Here is a 27719-nt window from a genome sequence, read left to right as displayed (position 1 = left end):
GGAAACATATAAATAAAAGTATTCTCTACCTGTATACTCTGTTGAACTGATGACGATCCTATTACTTTTTCTTGTGGCTGTGCTGATCCTAGAGATTGCTGTATGATTTTTCCTCCAGAGTCCTGTCCTATAAAAAATATGTTAAAAAGACTCTGTCATCCCAAGCAAGAACAGAATAATTTCATGTACCTAACCTGATCATTTTACTTGAGTTGTTAGCTTTCATGAGAAAGATGCATGCCTCGTATGCTTAGAAGCATTAGTGCAAATACCCTGTGGAGAAACTGGCTCATAAAAATGAAACAGGACTGATATTTTGTGCTGCAAACTTCAAAAATCCTCAGATAAAAATAATCTCCTACCATAGTACTGCAATGTAAGAAGAAATTCAAGTACCTTAAGTATAGTGTCCCAACAATTTACTGAAAATCATACAGTACATTTTATCAAGCTTTTCAACACCAACCCTCCCTCAAACATATAAACCAATTTTTTCTAGAGCTCCTGAAAATATTTAGACAGCAGGCATAATACTTTTTTTTTTTTTTTTTCTTTTCTCCTACGATTTCTAGATGGGCAGACTTCCTCCAATTGCCTTGCTCAGGAATTCCAACAGCATCTTAGCAGCCATGCTACAATTACAACTAACAAAATAAGAATTTACTTTTTTTCCCCAAAGAAGCCCACACTGTGCTGATTGTAGAGAATTACAGGGACAGCTTATACATAACAGCACACAAAAAAAAAAAAAAAAAGCAGGTAGATTATGGGACCTTTTTCAAAAGGGTTACTTAGGTATGAAGAGAAGTGAAGGTTACTGCATTTTTCTATTTGCTTTGAATATGTTGGTTTTCTTCTTTTAGTAGCATGGTGCTGCTTGAAAAGCCCAGTATTTTGCCATGAACAATGCATTAACTATTCTAACTGAAGTAAAACATTCAAAAACAAATTGAGTGATGACAGCCTGCACTTAACCTTATAATTGCTATTTCTCTTTCCTCTGTATCTGAAGCAGCCATCACATGAGAGGGTCTAGAAGTTTCACAGAATTTTTAGCAGATAGCCCTATTTTGAAAATCAGTTATTTCTATTTTCCTAAGCTGAAAAAAAAAAATAAGAAAAATGAAAGATGGTACAATTTCGGACTTTATAGAGGGGAGAAATAATTTCTTATTGTAGAAGTTCAACTTTTCACTCTACAAAATGAAGTGCCATGGCTGGGAAAAACAGAAGTTCAATACTGAAAAATTCAGTGTGGGATCTTCTAAAAATTAAATTCTGATAACTTCTGGGACCCTATCAGCATAAGCCATCAATGCAAGTCTGACACATCAAAGAAGAACTAATTTCTGTTGCTGGAGAAAATTAAGAAAATGATTTTAAAAAGACCTTAGTTGACCTGATAGTGTGTTGCTCAGAAGACTTGTTAGCTGAGGTTGTCTCAAATTATCCTGTGTCTTCGATGCAGAAACTGGTGATGTCTGGTTCATAGCTTTTTTCTGTGCCACAAACATTTAAAAAAAAAACAAAACAAAACAAACAAACAAACAAAAAAACCCCAAATATTTACTGAAAGCTTTAACAGAGGAAAAAAGCAAAAAGGCAACCAAATTTCAGCTCTACGCATCCTTTTTCAACCTCACACTCTTAAGTGGTGAAATTTCAGACATTTCAATTCCTCCTAAGTTCAAGTATTTTATAAAGTAAATCAGAGAGGAATAGAAATTATACTAAGAGTATAAATATATACCAGGTACCTTCTAGAATAACCATGATCTACCACTACAAGTGGCCCCCAGAAAGCCCAGCTTTTGAGTCTCAAAACTGCAAGATGACTAAATAAGCTGTCTCCACAAAAAAAAAAAAAACACCAAAAAACCTCTTTAGTGTTTAGCAACTACATGATACATGGTTTACAATGCAGTACAATATTTACAGTTATTATCGGTATTTTATAATGATCAAGGAAAAAAAAACAAAATCAAAAAAACTACAGAAGTGGAATAATAGCTTGTTGCTAATCGTGTGGTAAGTTAAATATTGGCAAAGTTTAGAAGTTCACTTATGGAAACAGCCAGCTGAATATATACTGCAGCTGCATCAACTGGACAAAAAAAAGACCAATTCTCACCTTAAAAGTAAACTCAAAAAAAATTTTTACCTTATTACTAAGTAGTCCTTTTCTAAAGAAAGTATCTTTTAAATTTTATGCTTTTACAAACTGCTTTAAAATGTATTTCTTTTTAAGGATTCTAAAAAACACCTCTTGCCTTGTCTTTGCTTCAAATCTGAAAGCTTCTAACTGCTCCAGACTCAGAACTACAGTGGGCAACATGCTAGCATGGTAAACAACAAAGAGAAACCCAAGAAACCTTTTCATCTCTAATTTGAATAGGTCAAACCTTGAAAACACATGCATAGTTTTAGTGAGGTCAAAAGACTCCTAAATGCTAAGAACGCACCCATCTAGCTCTATGGTAAGATTTTCAGGAGAGCTCACAGTTGGGTGATCTTACAAAGTCTATTCCTTTAAATGGGAGCAGAAATAGAACAGTGATAAGCAGTTCTGAAAGTATTACTACAAATCATCAACAAAATCTTCTGAATTAATGGAAGTGACAGACTCATTCACTCAGTCATTGACTTTAGAAAATACTGAGTGAAATGATGTCTCTGGGTTACAGTAATTTTCAGCAATTCCACAGTATTTCTAACAATACAAACTAGCAAAATTAACATTCTCTGTACTAACACCAACTTTAATACTTTCTTAACCAGATTTTAGCACAGCTTAGAAGCATTTTTTTGGCTACCTTCTCAAGCAGCTTTCATACCTGACCAAAGGCAAACTGTTGTTGTGTTACTCCAATTGACGTGTGACTAAAGGTGCTGACAGATTTGGAAGAGGATGCTGGAAGACGATGTGATGCACTGACGGGAACTTGAGTTCTGTTCTGCGTGAGCTGATCTCCAGTAAAGTTTCCTCCTGATGCAACCGACTGAACTGATGGTCCCAAGCTAGGGTGTACTGAACCAGAAGAACTTGCAACAGCAAATCGATTAGAAGCTGACATATTTGAGACTGTAGACTGCCCAGGTGACATCGTAGTAAAACTCGATCTACCTTGAGAAACATTAGCTTGACTGGGTGACAAATGCAACACCGTTGGCGATGCCTGCTGCAGTGGCACCTGTCCACCAACAATTTGTGAAGTTCCATGATTTACTATAACTTGGTTTCCAGGAGTTGTGAATGTCTGGCCAGAAACAAGCTGAACAGCTGTGTTCTGATTATTCAGCATCTGTCCTGAATACGACTGGTTGGCTCTCAGCATGTTTGTAGAGTTCCTGTTGAGCATTACATGCTCAGCAGACACTTGGCTGGGAACCAGCTGGGAAGGCTGAGTCTGAAGAAGTTGTCCATTTATGGTCTGGACGTGATGAACTGAATTAGAATTAACAGACAAACTTGTAGGTATGAGAAACTGGTTTTGAGGTGCATGAGGCTGTCCCATAGGAGAATGGATAACAATACTACCTCCAGCATTGCTAACTGTCTGAGGTGTAACTGATTTTCTTGTATTTTGTTGATTAACTATATTAACAGACATATGAGGACCGACTACTGAACTCTGAGGTGAGTTTGCAGAAGCAAACGGAATCCCTTGCTGTACGTGATGTTGCTGTATTCCCAAGTTATTCACATTGTAAGCAGTCTGCTGACCCATCTGGATAGGCTTTGGTTGGATATTAATGGGAACTTTGTTTGAGTTTGGTGCCAAACCCCTTTGAATGATGATATTATGGACAGGCAATGACGTCTGAAAATTTGTGCTGTTAAATGGAACGGTTACAGGTTGTGCTACTGGACTTGAATTTGAGTTACCAAACAGTGAGTTACCATTTGGAGTTTGTCTATGAACCAAGAGGCCACTACTCATGTTTGCAGGTGTTTGTTGACCGTTGCCTTTCAGTATTATCTGAGATCCATCAAGGTTATTAATGGTCATCATTGAAGGTTGATTACTAAATGAACCAATTAGCTGTATCTGCCCAGAACCACTGATCTGGCTGCTATTAGATAAATGCTGGCTGGGAACACTAATTCCGACATGTTGCATAAAGCCATGTTGCACACCAACTGTATTGCTTGCAAAAGATGCTCCAACAGGTTGCTGTACCACTTGAGTAACTCCTATAGGTTGCAACGTCTGACCTGAGTAATTAGAAACATTAGAAGCCTGAGTAAAGGATGCTGATGAAGAAGGATGAAGCTGAGCTTGTGCAAACTGTTGGCTAGAACCTACACTGGCATCCAAATATGCCTCTTCTGCCAAAGTCTGTTCAGTAATATTGGCCTCCTGCAAGGACTTCTGAAGAATATCAAAAGGCTGATCCTCAGTAAGATCAGGTAAAGGAGAAGATACAAGTTCATCTTCAAGAAACTGAAGGCTACTGGACAGCTGCAGTCCATCACTAGGCCCCTCTCCAAGCTGACTGCTTACACCTTTTACAGACGACTTAGGATCAGTGTTCTGCAATGCAAAAAAAGAAATAAATCATTTTCAGACATTCCAAGCTCTACACTGTTTCCCCATTAAGCTTTCTTTCATGCAAGCAAACTTCCTTTACAAAGCCATATTCTTCGCATAGTATGTATATAAGGTGACATTCACCCCTTCCAGTGGATCAGCAACGCTCACTTCCCACTCATGCCCTTGTAAACAGGCTGCTGGAGACACTACTGTCCCTTCAGTTCTCAAATCTCCCAATTCCACAGCACTCAGCTCTGTAGCTGCACTGTTTCAAGAGGATGTGACATGCTCCTGAAGAACCATCTTGCCTTCCTCAAGCTGAGCACAGACAAAGGTACAAAAGAGAAGAGTGAAAAGACCTCCACTCTAACTCAATTTGGGGCAAGGTTTCAGTAGCAACAGTATTAGCAGGGGAAAGGCAGGAGAAAGCTGCTCTTTCACTGACTTCCTCTATCAAATAAGATCCATCTTCAAAATCCTACCAACGTTTCTATAGTCACATAGTGCAAACTAGTGACCATTTCATAACATTAAGGAATTACACTAGTTCTTTGTTTAGAAAAATTTTAGAAACAAAGCAGTAAGAAAAGCAATGCTACAGACTTTGTGATTTAAGCAAGTAAAAAGATTAGGGAGAACTATAAACACTGAAACAACAAGCAAATATTAAGCAGCACCTTGAATGAAGAAATCCTTCAAATCTACATCCATAAATACTGTGATAAGGAAAGTCAGAACCTACTTTACTTTGGCCTACTGTCACTAAGGTTTTACTGAAACAAAATTATGTCCAGAAACTCTAGACAACGCAAGTATCAGGTTTCTACAGGTGGAATGATGAATTCAAATGCATACTAGTACTTGCAATAGTTTTAAGTTAAACAGAGTACACCTTTCTAATTTGCAAAATCGTATCTCAACTATTCAATAACAACATCCAATTTCTTTTTTAGGTCAGGATAAATGCTAAATGTGGGTGTGAAATTCAGTCACATTCATATTCTGAGCCTTCACTCCCTGAAGGTCATCGACACTTGTTTTCACCTCCTATAAACAGTGTGAAATGCTGCTAGCTGTAATTATCACATGCAATAATGTCCCCACCCTAACTTCAGTTCCCCGCATGTATTTATTTGGAATTTTACCCCAATCTGTTTCTGAATCAGCCTGTGTATTTTATGAAACTTCAGTCATGTTTTGAAATACTGTTCTTAAAAATCAGTGTTTTCAAAATACAATTATAAAATTACAATAAACTTTTTGAACATTTATGTTAACAGAAGGAATTAAACTGGTACTTAAATGTCTCAATGTCTGCACCTGATGAACCTAAAGTTACAAATCAGGTTCTCAACTGTACCTAGCTACCACCAGACAGAGCAAAAAGGAGGCACTAACTAGGGAATTATAAGGACCCATAACTGTCAGCTTCTTGTGGAGAATTCCCTACTGCATCTATAACACGTCTCCAGTGACAATGACCAACCTGGAATCTTTCACAACTGTGTAACTCAATAGTGCTTCGGTTAATGTTATTATGGTTAGGACTAACAATACAACTATTACAAGTAATAACAGATATTCTTGACTGCATGTAATACTAATAGCTTGAAACTCTCCAAGGGGAATGAGGAATTCCAAGTTTCATTCCCTGCTCCCAGGACTGTTTAACATCCAAAACCAGTTTTATGTGCATAAACTGGAACCAGGGACTTTCCAAGTTAACATCTGAGTCATTGCTGCCCAGATTCAGAACAGCCATGCAGAACACCATATTAATTTCAACAAGAAATCTGTGCTTCTGCAACTTCATGAATCTGCTTACCAACACGAGTCTTACTGTCACAGGCTCCGTGAGTATTTTGCTCTCTTAAGGTGTTCTGCCATACTATAATAAGGAAGGTGGAAGCAGTCACCGAGTACAAGCCAGATAACAGGACAATGGCTAAGAAACCCTTTCATAAGAGACTAATGATCACCCAAGAAAACCAATTTGGAATCAGAAGAGGTGGTATACAACCATTCAACTCAGGGGTGGGAGGAAGGAGTGGACACTGCTTTCTCATCCTTCAGTCAGCAGGAATTTAATCTTGTTTGTGTTAGGTGTTGGCTGAGCATGCTTACCAGCTGAGGCACAGAACCCTTGACAATGAATTTGTAAGCTCTGCCACTGAAAGGCATGAGACGGGCATCAAGACAGTCAATCCTACTTCATGGTAGCAATTCTGAATACATACAAAGACAGAACTTTCAGTATCTGCAAAAACTTCAATAACAAACTCAGAAGCCTTTAATTTTTCAGGTATCTTAAAATATAAGCAGAGACTGTGAAACCATCCATTTATATTTATAATTTAGATACCCCCGTGCTCCTTCACAATGCACCGTAAGAACCTATCTCTGCAATCAAGTCATTCTCATTATATCAGCACAGGGGTCTCACATGAGGGAGAGAAGAAAAGATGGCATTGGTATTCATTATGAAAATACAAAAGGATGTGAACAGAGCATGAGAGGAACAAGTGCTGGAGAATGAAAATACAGTAAGTCATCCTAGGAACAGACACCAAAAATCCCTCCTCCTCTCCCCACCTGCCTTCTAGATTACGTACTTCCCAATCTCATGTACCAGAAAACTCTGCTGGCTTTCACCAAATATTTTTGTTTCTTCCAACTGCTACTCCCTATACAACAATCCCACCTTGCCCAGGAATCTCCCATTCAAAATTACTCCAAAAACTCACTTTCTGAAAATACACTCGAAATACACCCTGACTCCTTCCCAGATACTCATGTTTATCTCAAGAATTACAAAGAACAACTAGGAAGTTTAGGCTATGACAAATGCATGTCATATGTACCCCTTTCTTCCTCATAACCTCATTTTTCTTCGGGTAAGTCCTCAAAACCCACCTCTGCCATGCTGCATACAGGAAGCTGCTGTCCAGTAATGGCAATCATGGTACCAAGTTGAAACCACGGTTCCTGATTCGCTGAAAATTGGGCACACCCCATTACTGTTTGTATCCCAATCCCCCACCACTATCTCACCCAGCTTAACTAGAGAAAGAACTGTCACCTATGTTCCTTCTACAATATTTTATATTGATACTGAAGGGGGAAGGGCAGGGGCAAACACTTCACAGTACTGTGGCTACAGAGAAGTCACTGGTTCTCTACACACAGATAAACAAATTTCAGGATTTATTTACACCAATGATTTAAGGTGGCTCCACACCTACAAGTATATCCACATACCCGTTAGGAACATGGGACAAACAGACAGAGTCAAAGTAACAGTACAACAGAAAGGAGAATTATCAAGGAAACCTTCTCTATGTATTCAAATAACTGAATTGTGGGATGAAGAATTCAAGTTTTTTTAAAAACATGCCAATGAAATGGAAGACATATGGGTCAGAAGGGATCTCCAGACATTATCTAGTCCAACCTTCTACTCAAATTGGGACTATTGTCAGAACTAGAGCAGATAAGCCTTGGCTTTATCTCCAAGGATGGGGATTCCACAACCTCACTGCATAAAACTTGGCCCAGGGCTGCAATATACTCCTGGTGAAAAAAGAATACTGAAGACTACTTGCAACATCTAATTTAAAGTGACTTCACTAACAGTGATGTTACAGGAAGGACACATCGCAAGCTAACTACTCCATCTAAAAACCAAAATACCCCTACTCATTAATTTTAAAAAATTGCTAGCTCAGATGATACTTAGAAACAAGAAACAGAACTATCCTAACATACACATGAAATGTATGAATTACCAACTTTTATGGTCTACATTTGAGCACTACTACACCTACAATCACTAAAATTGCAAGTCCAGTTTACTGGAGAGTTACACTGGAGAGTATTTTCTCTGCTCGGCAAGCTGTTTTACAGATTTACAAAACATGGTCCAACAGCGCGGTATCTTTCAATTAATTCCCCACCGAAAAACCAATGAAATACTTAAAATACTAACAGCATGAGGTGGTTTTATGTTAGCACTCGTTATTTTTGTACAAAAAAGGTCAAAACCCACATCTAATTCAGTTTTATAAAAGCCAAGTAAAGCCATAACAGAAGCATGCAATCTCAATACAAATATAATTTATATCCTAACCACTTACATTGGAGTTGGCGAAAATTGAATTTGAGTTGGCTACAGAATATTCTGCATTAGTCAAGTCTTCATTGCTCTGGTAAAAGACAAAAATCATGTTTAGAAATAATACACTCAATGAAGCTTACGTATGCCTAATACACACAAATGCTACTTACAGATTTACTACTAGGTCCATGTAGAAAATAATTCAGCGCCTGTGGGTCCCTTAAGAGAGGGGAAAAAAAAAAAAAATTACCACTTTTAAGAAGCTCTTCCTACTAAGGAGGCTAATGTAACTAAGCCAGACACTTTATGCATATAAATCTGGTTTGCAGTAAAAACACATTTCTTTCACTGACTCCAATGCAAAGATGAAAGTTAATACCATCTGAGGATCTGTGTTTCTGTATTAGCACAATTTCAGATGTTGGTCATATTTGCTGTCATTGTACCAAGGCATTTCAAGCAATAAACTATGTTCATCACAAAATTTTAGTTGTATTCTATTTTACTTCACTTTACAAGGGTCTTACTCATACTCTCTTAAAACACACAGTATTTTATGACATCACATAGTACAAAACCTAAGGAAAATAAATACTACCACCAAACGATATAAACGAAGTAAAACAGGTACCGTCTCTAGCTACTGTCTAAGTCAACACGGTATTTACAAACCTGAATCTTTAGCATGTTTTCTGCCACTCTTAACCTAAGTTAGCAAAAATTTATGCTTTCCAGAGCAACAGTCCCTTCATTTAGAGAAGAAAGCAGCACCTTCTCCAAGGGAAATCAACCACAGAAATAACTGATTAAATATTATGAAATACAACTTCAGTGTATTTCATTAACTTAGCACTATCACTGAATAAAACTCAGATTAAAAATGTAGTCTGATAGAATGAGTGTTGGCAATTCAAACAAATCAAAAATACATTAACGTAACTGCACATATAGACCAAGTAAAGAACATTAAAAGGTTGTGTTACATGGAATTATTTTAATACAACAATTATACAGCATTTCCCAACATATCCACTAGCATGAAGAGTAAAATGACAAGGAATTTTTTTATTTTAAAACATCATTATTAACAAGTAATAATAAAACATTTTTGAGAAGCTGGAGATTCCCATGCATAAAAATATTAATTCACAACATCTTTCCTTCTCTCTTGATCATCCTAGAAAATAAAGGGAAAACAAGTTAAAGATCTTTCAGGTTTACAACTACTCTTCTAAAAGCACAAATACACCTATATTCCTTTTTTTTTTAATTTAAAAAACAAATGGCATTCACGTGTTTATAAAAGACGTGTTAAACAGGAAGTATTTGTCAGGGCCTCTATGGTACAATGATGTTTACAACTCAGAAGCGATTATATATATTTTCAACAAAAAGTGTTGTTATTATAGTAGATTACACTAAATGTCAAGAATTAAGGAGAACAGAATTCATGATCTCATATAGGGCTCTATCATGCTTTTGAGTTTTACCAATAAAGTAACCAGGCCATTTAATACTAATTACACTCACTGGCTTTAAATCATGAAAAACGCAATTAAAAATGAAGAACACTTCATCACCTTAAATACTGTCTTTAGCAAGGAAGACATTTTAGAAGGCACTTACCGAAATCAAATATCAGATAGAAAAAAATGATGTTTTCCATTCTTCTAGATGCTTAAGACAGTAATTGCTGCCAGCAGCAGGAAGAGCACTGTAATTTTTCACACGAACACTCATCTGTACAGAGAGCACTTCATTTTGAGAACCACCTGTGAACTTGTACCAGAATTCTCATGATTCACACTCATGACAGGGCAGTTAATTGTCCCATGCAGTCAATTATCATCTTGATGTTCCAAGCAGGATGTGTTTTCATACAGCTACCACCAGTAATCCTGTACAGTCTACTTCACAAAATATAACTGTGAGCCATTACTGGCAATGCTTTTGCTATAGTAACCCCCAAATTACAGCAGCCACTGTGGTGATACTTTGTTTTTTCTGAAGTTAAAGCTCTCACTGGTTTTGCTGGAAGCTTTGAGTGCATGAGAAAGGTAAGAGGCCTACTCATCTACTACATTTAAGACAATAAAAAAATCTTACATGAAGAAGAAATGATCTACGAAACTGATGTCATACTAATTTCTGGCAGAGTTTGAACTAAGTATCGTATATGACATGCTCCACTTTCTTCTTACATTTAAAATGCATTATAGTGTCTTATCTGTTCTTGAATACTAACATAAATGTTTGCCAAAGGAAGACAACTTATCACATACACAATCCACAAAAACCTTGCTCATGCTTCCGCTATTTTATTTGAGCTTTCCATATAGAATTATAACCTCCAAATATATTTTATGGAAATAATGGAAAAACCAAACAAATAAAACAGAACAAAAAAAAAGGACCAAAGTATCTTTGAGCAAAATGCTGATAAATTCTTGTTTATTGTGAATACTTATCAGTACTGGGTAGCAATCCTACTTTTCCAACATTTTTCTGCAAAGGCATGTTATTAGAAAGAATTATTTATAACTAAGGCAGTAATTTTACTTTTTCCTTTAAAATACAAGCACGGTGTTAACAAAGTATCTAGTTCCGCTACTTAAAAAACCCAAGATCTTTATCTTTTCTTTGCAATGAAGCTTGTAACAACATCCCTAGTAATATGCTTCAGCTCTGACTTGATACTACCACTAGCTGAGAAGAGAATCCAACCTCCAGGCACACCCACTCCTCAGCCTCTCTTGAGGAGAATGTCAGCCAGTGGACTGTCAACTAGCATACACTGGGATTAAAGGCTTTGTGATACACACATCTCCACGTAGAGGAAGTGAAGCACAGCTACTCATTCCATTTGCAAGTCTAGTCTTAAGACAATACGGAGATAGAATCAACTTCTAGAAAAGATGATTTTGCAAAATTATTTTTCCCAACTTTTCTAAAAAAGTTGCTTAAGGAAAACTTACCCAATAAGATCAAGGAGACAGGATTCATCATCATCATCATCCATGACAACTACAACAGAAAGGGAGAGGATGGGTATTTGATATGTATGAAACAAAGGATTGCTTTCAACAGTAACACCAATTTAAAATATCTCAGGTTTTTAATTAATGATTTATGAAGTTGACGAATGTCTACTGCTGGTAAAGTTCTTAAATAAACCTGCATCTTCTACAGAGGTCCACTGATTTACCTCAAAATCAAATTCAGTCACATGTAACAATGCCCAAAATCCCAGGCAATGTTTTACCATTTAGGGCTTTTTTTTAGAATTTTAAACTGGAGAAAGACAAATGATTAACCAAACTTATAAACAGAGCTTCTATGAATTAAAAAAATTAGCAAAAAAATCAACACAACGTAATCTCGAAACTCCATTTAAAATGCCTCTATAGGGATTTACTCCCAGCTAATCCCAGTGAAGGGATAACCGAACACTACAGAACCTACAAAGACTGTTACAAATTAGTGGCTATAACACTGACCAGCCAAAAAAGTAAACAAATTTTGGCCAGTCCCATGACAGTGCTGTTATAGGCTAGAACCAAAACTATAGCCAAGACATTACAAAGCCTGAAGAGAACACTATTTTCTAGCAGACCTTTCTTAGCTATTGCTAGCGACAACATGGCCACTTCCAGTGTCTCCTCAACAATACTCAGAAATGTACTTAAACTTGTGATTAGTAGCACAGAGTACGGCCAATCCTTCCAACCACAGGTGGGGAATTCATTTGCATTAGCCAAACTGAATGTAAGCATCCATTCACTGGGTGCAGAGCATTTTTAGCCTCGCAGTATCATGACCACCAACTGGGTCGGGTGCTGCCTGTACCACACACATTCCATCACTCTTTCCTCCAATCGCTGTTCCATCGAAGCTTCTGTTTGCACATCCTGGTGGTTCTCCTGTTCACCATAACTCTCAAAATGTCATCTTGGACTGTACCTTCTCCCGTGTCCCTGTCAGTAACTCTCAGGACCACTTTATCCTCCCTTATTCTCTCTGTGAAGGTGCCATCTAATCCACCAGTTCAATTATCAACTGATGCTACCATTTCCTAAACCTCTTGGTAACCTGCATTCTATTTAGTTATCTTCACATTATTACCTAATCACATCAAATTGATCACTGTGCATTCCATGCTTGCTTTTTTCCCAACTTCCCTTAAGAAGTCTGCTATCACACTTGTTACTCAAATTTATTAATATAGTTTTGACTTTAATTCATTTTGCTCTCTCTCTTACTTCCTGCCAAATAGAAGCTTACTCTCCCCGATGAGATCCACCTTAATCATTCTTTAGGCCCTTCCTCATACAGATCTCCATAATGATAAAGACAATGAAGGGACTGAAGCATCTGGTATATGAGAGGCTGAGAGAAGCGAGACTGTTTTGCCTGGGGAACAGAAGGCTATGGGGCACTCTCCCCTGTGTATGTAAATACCTGGTGGGAATGTAAAAAGACTGAGCCAAACTTTCCTCAGTGGCATCCAGTGAATGAAGAAGAAAGGCAAGAGGTACAATTTGCAACAAGCAAACAAGAAAAAAAAAACTAAGAAAAAACTTTAACCAACATAAAAACAACAAAAACCTCTGAGTGTACTCAAATACTGGCACAAGTTTTCCAGCAACATTTGAGAGTCTCCATCACTGGAGATACCCAGAACTCAGCTGGACACTGCCCTGAGCAGCCTGCTCTGGCTGAGCCGCTGTCAGCAGCATGGTGCACGAGGTGATCTCCAGACCTCCCCTCCCACCTCAGCTGTCCTGTGATTCCATAATCTCTTTTCTAAAATTTTTCTATACTCCACTGATTTGAATCTGGTTTATACTTTAAACTGGCAGAGGGTACTCTGTCCCTTGGACTGTATAGCCTCATTCAGATTTTTTCTTCAGTCTCCTGTGTTTTAGTTTGCAGTGAAGGTGAAGCAGAACCAGAGCATACATCACTATAAAGATCCCTCAGTATCACCTCTCTGGGAAGACAGGAAAACAAAGCACAACTACAGAGAACTACCTCAAATGTCAACAAAATCAGTATTCATGAGCTGATTATGCACCTTAAGAAAAATAATTTCTCCCATGATTCAGTATTACATCTGCTCACTTTTGCATACAGCCACCAGCATGAGCACTGATCTTGCAATGTAATGCTAAGCAAGTAACATGACATTTTATGATGTCACAAAATTCAAATGTAAATGGGCATTAGTAAGAACAAATTAATAAGCTATTAAGTGATTAGCATTCTGCTTTAACTGCAGCTAGTACTACCTACAGAAAGCTGTTATTTCCCTTAACAGCTAAACATTATATCCATCTCTCAAGAGCAAGGTTTCATAGACTCCTAGCTAATCAAAAGTAAAAATCAGTTCTATCGAGAGTCGACAAGATCTTTGTTTTCACACCGCATGCCTAGTTTTGAAAATCCCATCCCATGTGCATATGGCAATACGGACATCATTATTTAAATAGAATAAAATGTCTTTGCTTTACCAAACTAGGTATTATCTGTGATTATACTACGAGGGTTCAACATTATCAAAAGTGACCACACAGAACTTTGTTCATTCAGTGCTCCTTCGGGTATCAAAACTACTAACTCAATTTAGACAAATGTTGTAAATTCCCCGAATTTTTGAAAACCTGCATATAATGATCAGAAGGAAAATGAATTGCACAAAAAGACCAGTGAGAGTAATGGTAATACATATCCTTAACGGTAATACATATCCTTCGCTATTCAGCCCTCTATCTGAGCATGCAGTTGGCTTTATTAGAAAAAATAATCTGCTGGTTTTCACAAACATGATACAAGAAAAATCTACCCAACATACTGTAAACTCATACCAGTTTATGACAGACAATTAGACCCAAACAAAACAGCTACATTTTTGATAAATGGCAAGAATCACAAGCAGTGCCCTCCAGAAGTGCTGCTTCTTAACAAGCTTTAAGAACATTCTGGTCATCACCAGCAGAATTCTATACACACATGAAAAAGAAGTATTATGTCACCTTTTTTTTTTTTTTTTAATGAGCGTTTACCGAAGAGCTGATCTGTATAAAACCATTACCAGGTTTTTATATAGCTGATCAGTGTACCATCAGAGAGCCACAAACACACCTATCACACAACACTGAAAAGTTGTTCTGCTCAGCATGCACAGCCTAAGGGGCTACATGCTCCCACACCTTGAAAACCGCAAATAAAGCACAGACAAATCACTACCATCTCAATAACCCCACAAACAATAACCAGACAACTCTAACATAATGCCGCATAGCAGTGCCTTCATGAAATACCACAGGACCAACACACAATTTAAACAGCACACGTAAGGGTACGTGCTCTGTGAACAATCAAGATCACAACCAAGCCACAAACCTACCCATTTAGACTAAATTCTGCTCCTGTTTTGCCACACATAACAAGGTCTACACATTCATGTAACTGCAGGTTTAAATTTTTTTAACTGATGCAGATTTTCAAGGAGGATTAGTGTCCTGTCAACTTCAGGACAGCAACAGAAGAGGTGCACAATCAGACCAAGTCCTTGCACACCCAAAAGCAGCTACTTCTTCAGTCTATTTATTAAAGAGGGCAACTTTAGCAACACATGACCTTGACACAGATGATCATTTAAAAATGTGTTAATAACAGCAAGCCTATCCTATGAAATTTCCCATTTTCTACATCACAAATGGTAGAAAAGTTTGCTCTTTTCTTGACAACTATCTTTTCAGGCTTTCTGTACACAAGTTATACAAATTCTGTTCTCCTCACTGTTAACATACAGTGGGCCAAATCAATGACTGATGTATCAAATTGGTATAAACAATATTAAGCCAAGACAAGTTTGAAAATAAAAGTTGATACAATGAGTGGAATTAAAAGATTAGAGTTATGTAGCCTAGACCAGTGGTCTCCAAATCAGGCTGTGTGCAAGGCAATCCACTGAGGTACAGGAAGAACTATCAGTAGTATATGCATGTAATTTATAAAAAACTTTACCAATACAGGGGTGTGATCAAAAACATATGGAGACCACTGGCTTAGACTCTTAAAGACTGACTTATTTCACTAGTTGTATCAGCCGAGGAGGGCTTCAGCCTGTGGGCAAGAGGTGTGGCTAGAGGCTTCACACAAGGCCTTGTCTGAGCTACTGGAGCCCATGAGTGCACCCAGGGCCCTGACAAAAGCCCACACTAGAGACATTTTGGGGAAAATATGCATTGGAAAGATTCACACAACCTGCTGGAGAGCTGTTACAGTTCAGCCTAACAAATATCTAGTTAGCATCAATATTGTTCTACAGTGTCTTTTTTTTTTTTTATAAAAAAAGTAACACAAAAAAATCTGTTTATCATAAGTAGGCCAAACTCAGCCCTGCTAGTGCATCCAACTAATTTACAAAGGGCAATCCTTACTAATTAGACACAATCCAGCACAGATATTCCCTGTAACTTATTATTAGCAAAGCCTCTACTGTTTTATTTCATTCCCCTGCTACTGCACTGGTGAACCCAGTATATACTTCAACTTGGGTCGCATGTACTTGTGGAAGCAGCACTGCTTATCCTTTCTGGGAAATAACCAGAGTGCCCTTTACCGTACGCTCCCAAACAGAATATAAAAAAAGGTGAAAGTAATAAAATTGACAAGGAAATCCCAGGTATGCAGGCCAATCCTCTGGGGGACTGTTATTATTGGCCTTAAAGCCTCTGCCTCCCTTTCAACTCTCTCACCTACTACAGAGTGAAGACCAAAAAAAGAGGAAGAGAGCGGTCCTGTGCCACCCTCATCTACTTTCCCCAACTCAGCTCAAGGCTTTGAACAGTCACCTAGAACAGAAAATTGATCTCACAAAATACATTGATCTGTTTCAACTTGGATTAGCTTCTTGATTTGGTTCTGGCTTGCCACAGGGCTACAAGAATGCTAGTGCCAGCACAAGAGAGGGAAAAGGAATGAGGGAGCTGGGTAGTTAAGTACAGGGGAAGGCAGCGGTGCTTCAGCCAGCTTGAAGCAATTGTTGGGACTGCAGCTGCACATGTACCCTTAATACCACCGCCACTCTCACCTCAGCTGCAGGGCAGGCAGCAGGTCAAGGAAGTGATTATTTCCCTCTACTCAGCACTTGTGAGCTCCCACCTAAAATACTGTATCCAGTTGTGTCATATACCCACACACACACCCCCTTTAAAAGAAACGCAGAAAAGCTTGAAAGAGTCCAGCGGAGTGCCAGTAACACCCTGCAGGCACACAACACAAAGTCTGATGGAACTACATTTCTTCAGCCTGGACAACAGGGGGCTAACAGAGGTGCTACCTGCGGTCTACCACTAACTAAGAAGGGTACTGAGACAAGCAGAGCCAGCCTCATCTATGTTCAGGAAGACACAAGGCAACAGCCAAAACATGCAACACAGAAAATACTGATCAGATACAGGACAAAAAAAAATTCACAAACAAGAATGCTCAAGCAAGAGGGTGGAATCATCCTCTTTGGAAATTTTCAAAACCTCAAACGGCCCTGACCAACCTGTTCTAACATTGAAGCTAGTTCTGCTTACAGCAGAGAAGAGGGCCACATAACCTCCAGCAGTCCTTACCAGCCTAAATTTTTAATCACCTTGCTACACAATCCATGGTACCATGAAACACATGCAGCATCTCCAACCTGCACAGTCATTAAAACTGGATTTGTTCAAAAACCGTCCAACTATTCATACATGCTTCATATACTGTATATTATTTTTGTAATTTAAAAAATGGGAGTATTCAAAACTACTGTAAATACTGGATTTTAAATTCACCCAATTTATATTCAAGCTTGTCACAAAAGGATTATTTTCCTTTCTCAAAGTCACTTATAATTTCATACAACCTTAATACATAACTTCAGATACAAAGCAGTAAAATACTATTTTCACATTTTGTATAAAGCCTAAGATACTGGCTAGTTTAGAACAGCAACATTTAGAGCAGTAATTCCCAACAAAAAAACATCAAAACTTGATAAGCCACAAGTAAATAAATTTATCGGCAAAACTGTTGTAAAAATCTACAGACTCTTAATTTCCATGCAGCTACATGGGATCAATTCCTGACTGGCAGCATGCTGGCCCATGACTTCTGAGAGTGAACACTGACCTTTGGAAATCAATGCTTTAAAGCAAGGAAATGACTGCTGTAGTTACAGCTTTGTAGCGGGAGATAATCAAACTTGCATACAGTAACATGCATAGCACCTGAAGCAACTACTGCTTGAGTTATGAGATATGCCCACTAATCCTTACAAAATCAATAAGACTTTGCACACATCCAGTCAGCAGGAACTCTTGACGACACCTCCGTCATGCTTTATAATGGATCTGAGCCATCAAATCTTCTGTACTGTTCTGTCACCCTACACCACTCTCCACAATTTTCATCTACAACCCCAACATTAATAGTAACTTCCCTATGCAGTATTTGAAGAAATACACTGTCAGTGTAACAGTAATCATCAGAACAACAAAAATAGAAGAAATCAAACTTACTGTAACAGTCACTGTAGAGAATGGCATTGTAGTGAACTGAATGTGCTACAGCAAGTTTATGATGTTTTTATCCCTCGTATCTTTTCTGAATACAGATGTAAGATAACTCTATTAAGCCAATACACAAGCATCCATCCCTTTTTAAATTATAGCAAAGGATCACAGAAGCATTAAATGATTCCACACTGACTGCAGAGGCAAAATACCCTGAGTCGAAGTCTTTCCCTCACACAAATTTCCACCATGACTCCCATTAATTTTCAGAGTGTTAATAATTTCACTCAGCGTGCTTCTGAACTAGAGGAAAATAAATAAAAAACAATAATTTTAAAAAGTGGTATTTTACCATATATTAGGTACTGCATATCATTTAAGCAGTATGCACTCCAGTTTGCTAAGGTGCTGTGCTACTGCCTTACTCACTGTAAGGTGTCACACTCTTAAGTTCCTAACACACAGCCTTGGATTCATTGAAGGAAACTTACCTACACAGGGCCCACCAGCCCTTGCATTCTCTGCAACACAGGAGTTTAAAAAAGGAGTAAAAACTCAAACCCTTATTACCATGTATTTTCAGCTTAGATTTCAAGTCCATATTACTTTTGAACAATCTAGTACCTCACAAACTACACAAATTCAGATTCTCGTAACTAACACAGTATTCAATGGAAAAGAGGTACTGAAAAATTTGATTGCAAACTAAAATCTCAATTTTATTCAGGTAAAAACACAGAAGGCATAATTATCAAAAAGTTTTCACTTCAGGACAATGGGAGTAAGAAAGCAAAACTAATTTTTAAAATGTGCTTTGCTAAACACAAGGATTTAACTACTCACTTGTCAACCATGCTGTGCTTATACCCTACAATACCTAATTGTTCCTGTGAATATTTTCTCTTCCAGTGTAATCAACAAATAGCAACTACTATACTGTTGCAAAAATCTACCAGGAACTGTGCTCTAGAAAAGAGCTAACAGTAAGAAATTTGGGATTCTAACCTAGTAACACAGTGCAGTATGCAAGTGTGAACTTTCTGTATATATGAAAATGTAGTTTTTTTCCAAGATTCTAAAACTGAGTAGCACTTTTAAGATTAACTTAGTGTTTGAAATTAGCTGTGGAACTGAATTTAATCATCAGTATTTCAAAGACCTCTGTATGCAACAGAGTACAAGAATAAATTTGTAATTTAAAATATACAGAAGAATGACGTAAAACCTCTCTATGAAAAACTACTCCAAAAAATAGGAACTATTCAGGAGTCAGAAAAATAGCAATAAAAGAAACACAGACGTGTTACCTCTCATGAATTGCTAGGCACAGCATTACGAATCTTTATGGTTTCTAAAATGTGACAGGAGATGAACACCTAAAGAGGACAGGCAGGTTCTTCACACAACTGTGAAACACCAGCTCCACATGCAGAAGGGCAAATGAAAACCACACATTAAAGCACAGACAACCTACAATAGGTTGCTTATCGAACTCTTAAATTTTATTTCCCATTAGTATACCATAAAAAAGATTCTTGAGTTTGACAAATGGCTTAATTTATCAAGCTTCCAAAAGCTACAGTGATATTTTAATATATTAAGAAAAAAATTGAAACGTGCAGTTCAACTGTTAACAGTATGCTTGATAGTAGTACAGGTTAATTCAGCCACAGTCAAGCACACAGTGTGAACCCCCAGCGCAGCTGTCTAAGATCTGGTTTCCCTCAGCCACACATGTTTGGCATCGAATTTCTAATTTATTCAATACAATTTTTTCATAGTGCATCCAGATCTCCTCTCGGCAATGCCAAAATCTTGACGAGACTTTTATCTGGAAACAAATTTTTTTAAACTACATAGAGAAAATTCAGAGTAACTCGCAGCCTGGAGGTCAGGATGCCTTCCTACCCCATGGGATTCACCAGGCTGAACACTCAGCTCAGCCCATTTCCCCAGCAGTGACCACCCTCATCACTACGCTAAGGCCTGTTTTGGGCTCTGTTTTCTAAGGTGCTCCACTGCATACACAATTCCTCAGGAATCTCAATATCCATAAAACATTCTGAAAGCTCCTTTCATGCCCTTAGATTTCATCTCTAGAAAAAAAGGAAAAGGAGGAAAAAAGAAAAGAGGAAAAGGAGGCAGCGTAATTGTTACAGTTCCTTTGGAAATAAATGTTCACCTGCCCAAAGAAAGTTAGATGCGCTTAAGTATTTCTAGAAACTACTGTACACAATAACATAGACTATGACCACGTTATTTGTGCAACACAATTCTTCAAGAAATGTTGAGTCAGTTCTTCAGATATTTTTATCTTGTTTCTACTTGAGAATACCTGTGTATACTTCACGTTCTGTGCACTTTCAAACATTCTGAAAACACACACAGTCCCAGAATATAACTTGCTAATGGACTGATCGTTTCTCAATTTATTTATAAACCAATGTCAAATTAATATCTCTTCATGGCCACTCCAGTCCATACTAGTTTAAAAAAAAAAAGTTACCTTGCCACAGGTACGGTTCACAGAAACCAGTAACAGCTAACAACTGCCAACAGTTAAAGCTGAATGGAGGTTTATGCTCCTTTCAGTTATTATTCTCAGGAAATTAACTAAAATTTTAATACGATTGACAGATGCATAACTAGTTGTCGTGGTTTTACACCAGCTGTCAACTGAGCACCACCCAGCTGCTCGCTCACTCCCCCACTGTGGGATGGGGGAGAAAATTTGAAGAGCAAAAGTGAGAAAATTCGTGGGTTGAGATAAAGACAGTTTAATAAGTAAAGCAAAAGCTGCACACACAAGCAAAGCAAAACAAGGAATTCATTCACAACTTCCTATGGGCAGGCAGGTGTCCAGCCATCTCAAGGACAGCCGAGCTCCATCATGTGTTACCAGTGACTTGGGAAGACAAAATGCCATCACTCTGAATGCATGTCCTCCTCCTCCTTCTTCCCCCCACTTTATATGCTGAGTGTGATGCCATATGGTATGGAATATCCCTTCGGTCAGTTGGGGTCTGCTGCCCCAGCTGTGTCCCCCCAGCCGGGCTCACTGGCAGGTGGTGTGAGAAGCAGACAAGGCCCTGACTTTGTGTAAACCTGCTCAGCAGTAACTAAAATATCCCTGAGTTATCAACACTGTTCCCAGCACAGATACAAAACACAGCCCCATACTGGCTACTGTGAAGAAAATTAACTCTACCCCAGCCAAAAGCAGCCCGTTAATTCAGTCCATATCAACACCCCCTAAAGCAGATTGAAAATTCTCCACAGTGCCGATCTTGTCCTTGCTGAAGCCAATGCCCTGCTGAAGCCAGTGGAGATTTTGCCACCTATTTCAGTGCAGCCAAGATGTTTTTTGTAGTTGACACATACCAGTAAATTCAAGCTTCGATGCCAGATCCTGAAATTCCACACTCAGATCAAGTTCACAGTTAAACTACTTCAAGTTCCACCTGAGACAAAGCATAAGATCAGCCCTTACAAAAATAATTAGTCCCTTGAAATGAAGTTAAGACTTTCTCCCTGGACTCAACTCTCTTCACTTTACCACCCTTTCTTAATACCTGCAATGAAAGAAAGGCTACTATATTAAATTTTGACAGTGATTTGCCCATTTTCTTTCTTTTCTTTTTGGTAAGCATTCCCTTAACCAAAATAACATTGGAGGTAGCTCTAGAACATTTTAAGACTAGCGCAAGAATATAAAGCAGTAAAAAACTTCATAGTTTATTTGTGATGATTAATCATGTTAATTTTCATCTAAATCCTCAGCAGTTCTCAAATAAAGCAGAAATAATACAGAACTAGCTGTTTTTTCAACAATGAAAGAAACAAACAAACATCTGAAAATAAAGATACACATATTCATTTAACTACATGATGATCTTGAAAAAAAGATGGCTTTACCCATACTGCTTACTCTAACTTTCTAATTAGAACAGTTGCTGGTCTCAATGAATGTAGCAACAGTTTATTAATCTTGCTGCTTTTCCTCTACCATAAGCAAGCAAAACATGCTTGTTTTTGTAGACAATCCCCTTGTCTATATTGGACAGGGCATGTCACCATAAAAAAACCTTTCAAGCACAGATGCAACTTATTCCATCAGAACTACTAAAAGAAATTATGCAAACTCTCTGAACAGAATGATCTACATTATCAAAGAGGCTCTTATGCCTGGACTGTATCTATTACTTAGACAGGGATGACACACTTTCATGCTCTCACTGCTACATCAACGCTAAAAAGCGCCTGCCGTTAGACTTATCACAAGCCTAATGCAGCATGAAAAGGCATGATCATTGACCATTAGAGCCACATTATAAAACATAACTGCAGTTATGCAAACAGAACTTTTCTGGAACCGACGTGCAAGTATACCAGCAAAACTCTGAAAATACAGCTAGAGTACAATGAATGCCCAAGTAGCATACCAACGCATCCATGCCTGCAAAGCTCTTCAACTCCACACTATGAACTTAACTGTCAGAAAATTTTCGACATACAAAAAAGGTCCCTGGAGTAAATTTAAAATACAGCTTATACAAGCAGGACTTTTTTTAATCTCAGGACAATTAAACTGAATGTATAAACTCCACTGGAAAAAGACACAAGGGAAGGGGCAGGAAAACTACACATCTGTAAGGTGACGTAAATATTTAGCTATGGTAGAACCATCTCTGGCAAGTTCACAACTATGTAGTACTGACCTCACTTAAGACCATACATATACTGAGACTATTATCAACTCAAGAATACAATATACAAGGCAAGTGCTCGAAGTATGTACGAAAGAAGAACACACTTAAAATACATATCATACTAGCAAACAAGCCTAGGTAAATCAATAAAAGCACAGTTAAGCTTGTTTATCAATATGGTGAGCTTCTGCACCCCTCCATCACCGTAAAATAGCTATATAAAATACAAAGTATTACTTGCAACAACAAAAACAAAAAACTTTTAAGCTCAGACATAATCAAAGAAATACATCTACAAAAACAGATCTAGTATATTTAAATACTATCTGCCAAAGATCTCAACTCAAGATGAGAATACATTCTGCTTTAATGCAAGCAATTCAGATAGTCATTTGGCAAGTATTATGTCCTGAGATAATATAAACTGGTCATTTTGATCCCATTTTTGTAATTTATTTTCACAAATTAATGCAAAAAATCCACACACAATCTGCCAGAAGTTAGTGCATAATGGAAAAATTTTATTGTATAAAGATATACTGCCACTAAAAAAAAATTCACTATCTTGATCCCAAGACTGTTAACAAAAACGCAAAATAATCACTTCAAGAAAGAGTGAATTTCATGTAATAATAAGATTTCTTAAGCATGTGAACAAATCATGTACTCCATAATCATTAGGTTTCTTTCAAAGTTTTAGCAGGTGTATTGTTTAAAAAGCTAAAATGTTAACAAGGTTGTCCCCAATAATGTCTTTGGAAAATAAAGTTTATATCCAGACATATGTGCTTAAATTTAATTTAAAACCCCTCAACATCAACAGGAAAAGAATTTAAACAGCCTTAAAATTAATCACAAACTTAAAAAATTCTCCCACTTCCTTCAGGAACCAGTGAGAGGGATGGGGAAGCCCTCACGTGATCTGTCAAAAAACATAGAACGAAGAACTGAACAAGTATGCCACACTCCTTAGTGGGCACAGCATGAGTTGGTCTGGCAGCACACTTGCTGCTCCTGAATACATATTGTTGGTACTAAACTTAAGCCTCATGAGCATTGCTCAGATTACACAGAATTACAACACGCACACACACAGAAAGTTTTGATCAAAAATAAGAGTCTGTTTTCAACACTCTCCCTAAAAAACAGCACCAAAACAGAACTTTAAAAGCATATTAACGTGGAGCTGCCACATTTGAATAATCTGGGAAAAGCAATGCTTCCTGAGAGACATAAAGGAGTGATAAAAAACTTTAAAATATATTAGTCCACCCCTCAAGAATCATTAACACCAGAGTATCAGCAACAAAATGAGTCATCTACCCACTCACCAAAAAACTACTTGCCCTTGTATTTTTGCAAGTATTTTTGAAGGTATTGAAGGCTCTTCAATTAAGATTACTTGCCCCTATGTGCAATACTAGCTCATTTTTCAAGGTGGACTTTTTAATGACATGGTGTGGTTTTTTGGTCATCAGTGAACAAAGGTGGACATTCTTTCAAACCTTTTTTCTTCCTACACCCTGAATGCATCTCATGTCAAGAAACACATATTTTTGAGATATGAAAACAAGGTCTGAAGTCATGTTTACAGGCTTTAATCAAAGAGTACAGGCCCCTCCAAGCCAAAGCAGTTTAATACCTCACAGGACCGTGACCCAGACGACTCAGAAGACGGGGGAAGCCTGACAAGGCAGCGATTCAGGACGAAAACCCTGGTGGGTCCCTTCCTGAAACGACCCATGCCCAAAACAACCCACCCTTTTTGCTCCCCTCCACACACACAGAGACAAGAATCCTTCACCTCTCTCCCCAACTTACACACAGAAGAAACCCCCTTACAGCAATTTCTCAAAGAAAGAAAGAGAACCGGGGGTGGGGATGGGGGGTAAAGCAAGCAGGTTCTGGGATTTCAGGGAGAGAATCTCAAGGCCCGAGAGAGTAATGCTTCCGAGACAGAAAGAAATGGCCCGAGCGGGGCGCGACGGCAACGCCCCACGCGGCGCGGCGACAGCAGAAAGGGCCTTAAAATGGCGCCCGTGGGGGAGGAGAGTCAGAGTGAAACTGCGCAACAAACGCTGGCAGGAAGCCAGACAGCGCCATCTTCCCCGCGCTCTCCCACTCCCACTCGCACCGAGAGCTGCACGGCAAGCGCTGGCCGCCGAGCCCGGGCGCGGCTGGCGCCTCCGCCAGAGGCCTCTGCCTTCTCCTTCAAATCCCGCTTCGTTCCGTGCTGCCGAGCCCCGAGGAGAAGAGGAGCGGGGAGCCGCGAATCGGGGAACAGCAAAGGCCTCCACATTTCCCTCCTTCCCCCAGTGATTATTTAGTAACAATTCTAAGTATAAACGTGCCCTCTATACGCCGTTTAATTTTGCCCGGTTTTTAACATTACTACAGCTGTTTTCTGCCATAATCTGTAAGTGAATTTTGTAATTAATAGCAAAACCAAATTATAACAAGTACTGAAGCCCCCACCCCCCAGCCAATAAATGTGAACTGCTGAGGATTTCTGAAAATCCCCTCCACAATCCTGTTCTAAGCCACAAGTAAAAGCTAGTCATAAAAAAACATGTTATGGAAAATAATCCCAGCACCACAAAGGATCAGATTTACATCCACTCTACAGGAAAGCCAAACGGGTTACTCCGGAAAGAGACGGTTTATTGTTTTATTTTAAAAACAGGCGTTACAATTAAATATTCTCTCTCCAAAAGGGGAAGGAGGGGAAAAAAAAAAAAAAAAAAAAAACACACAAAAAAAGAAAAAGGCGGAAAACTTGGTCCCGAAAAGGAGAAAAAAGCTCATTAGCCTAAACCTACCGCCCGAGCATTTTGCGCACCCACAAAAAGCAGCACCGTTTCCATTCCTTGGTTAAAAGCAGGAGGCACGAAGCAATTCTGAGGAAATTGCAAATAAAGAACCAAACAAATCAAATCAAATCTAGTGGCGACACCGAAAACGAGGAAACGAGTGAAAAATAAATCCCCAGAAGGCACAAATCTGAGACACAAGCTCAAAGAAATGACAAGATTAGGGTGGTGGCGAGTGGACGGGGGAAAGGAAAAAATCAAGCCAGGAGTGAAAAAGGAAAAAAGGAAAGAAAAATCCTTCCCAGCTCCACAGCCAGGAGAGAGACGAAGTGTCTCCATTTTCCCGACGAGGAGGAAGAAAAGAGTGTTTCACAGACCACAGAGCTTTAGAGAAAAGCAAAGAAACGAGGAGGAAAAAAAAAAGAGGGAGGAGATTTGAAAAGATTATTTTTCTTTCTCCCTCACACACTCTCTCTATCCCCCTCTCTCCCTCTCACTCTCTCTCTCACACTCACACATACACACACACACTCTCTCTCCCTCCTCTCCTCTTTCCATCCCTCTCTTGATGGCCATCAAGGGGGCGGAAAATTAAAAAAAAAAAAAAAAAAAAAAAAAGACAACAACAACAACTAATTTTAAACCGGCTCAATCAATGAGTCATTAAAAGAGATTTTTCTTCCCTCCTCTCCTGAATTTGCATGGCATCAGCAAGAAAAAAAAAACCCACCCCAAACCTCTCCCCTCTGCAGCTATCAGCCTGGACCTGAAACCTTATCTCTCCCTTCTACCCCCCCCCGCCCGCCTTTATTTTAAGAAACAACTTTTTTTTTTAAGTGCCCTCAGCAGCCACCACCACCAGCCTCACGGAAAAAATAAATATATAGTTCATTTCCATGTGAATCCACATCTGCCCAAACAACAGCCACCCACAAAATATCCCTCTTCTTCCTCCTCGTCTCCCCTCTCGCTCGCTCTCTCTCTAGATATATATTTATATACATAGCCCCAGAGCCAATAGCTCTCTGGGCTGAAACCTAATATCCTGGTTTTGGCAACTCCTGGTTGTTAATTTGCTCCTCTTTCTTTTCTGTCTGTCTGGAGATAGATTTCCCCCCTCTCTTTTCCCTCCCCGAAGGAAGGGAGGAAGGAGGTTGTGTGTTTTTTTTTTCCTTGAAATTTTTATCACAAAATTATAATACACTCAAAGGGAAACTCACCGTCATGAAAAAGCAGTGCCTTGTCAACGGGGTTTCTTCGCCATCACATCAGGGGCTGGCAGTGTAAGAGAGAGAGAGGGAGAGCGAGAGAGCGAGGGAGGGAGGGGGGGGAGAGCGAGCGAGCGAGCGAGAGAGGGGGAAAGAGAAAGAGAGCGAGAGAGGAGCGGAGCGGAGCGGAGCACCGCGCCGTACCGCGCCGTACCGCACCGCGCCGCGCCGCGCAGCACCGCGCCGCGCCGGCGGGGCCCGGCCGCGCAGCTCCGCCGGGAGACAATGCCGCAGCCCGGCGCCCGGGCACACGCACCGCCGCCCTGACATGATGAGTCCCCAGCTCCAACGCGAGCCTCGCTTCGCGTTTTTTACAGTCAGTCCCTTTAAAAACTTTAGCTGCCTTTTTTTTTTTTTTTTTTTTTTTTTTTTTTTTTTTTTTTTTTAGAAAGCCGTGGATCTGGCAATCTATACGTGCCTGAGCTGTTTACTTTCCGTTAAAAGTTGGGGTGTGTTTTGGGTTACAGAAAAGTAAAAAACCACACAGGTTTTTCCCACTAAAAAGAACATTAATAACTTGGTTGGTTTCCTTCATCTTAAAGTTTTAAACCACTACGGGCGGGGGGGGTCCCCAGAAAAATAGATGCAAGGTCACCTTGAAAAAGATAAGATTTGATCCTCTTACAAGTTGCAATATTTTGAATATTTTTAGATACGTTCTTTTATTTCCACCGTGGAAATAAATGACATGAATTCCAGCTGCTTAAAGTTGTGGGTAACCTATAAATG

At 38.9% G+C, this 27719-nt stretch overlaps 1 protein-coding gene across 3 annotated transcripts in view; it reads right to left on the bottom strand.

Moving 5' to 3' along the window:
• BICRAL (BICRA like chromatin remodeling complex associated protein) overlaps window positions 1-27100 on the bottom strand; it is a 35638-nt gene extending 8538 nt beyond the window's left edge. The window contains exons 1-7 of one of the 3 annotated variants that reach the window (XM_032989353.2): window positions 26943-27100; window positions 11625-11673; window positions 8820-8868; window positions 8669-8737; window positions 2835-4535; window positions 1400-1499; window positions 30-127 (exon numbers count right to left, since the gene is read on the bottom strand). In XM_032989353.2, coding sequence (XP_032845244.1) covers window positions 30-127; window positions 1400-1499; window positions 2835-4535; window positions 8669-8737; window positions 8820-8868; window positions 11625-11668 — 2061 coding nt within the window. In that variant the 5' untranslated portion in view covers window positions 11669-11673; window positions 26943-27100. Of the gene's footprint in view, window positions 1-29; window positions 128-1399; window positions 1500-2834; window positions 4536-6659; window positions 6754-8668; window positions 8738-8819; window positions 8869-11624; window positions 11674-25731; window positions 26192-26942 lie in introns of those variants that run through there. The other 2 variants (XM_042789456.1, XM_042789457.1) reach the window with 2 other exon arrangements.
• Window positions 27101-27719: the final 619 nt, after the last annotated feature.

Source organism: Tyto alba, unplaced genomic scaffold, assembly GCF_018691265.1.
Source record: "Tyto alba isolate M040663 unplaced genomic scaffold, T.alba_DEE_v4.0 Super-Scaffold_16, whole genome shotgun sequence".
In the NCBI taxonomy this organism is placed as follows: Eukaryota; Metazoa; Chordata; class Aves; order Strigiformes; family Tytonidae; genus Tyto; species Tyto alba.
Note: the sequence above shows the minus strand (reverse complement) of the source record. Positions and strands in the feature narration are given on the sequence as shown.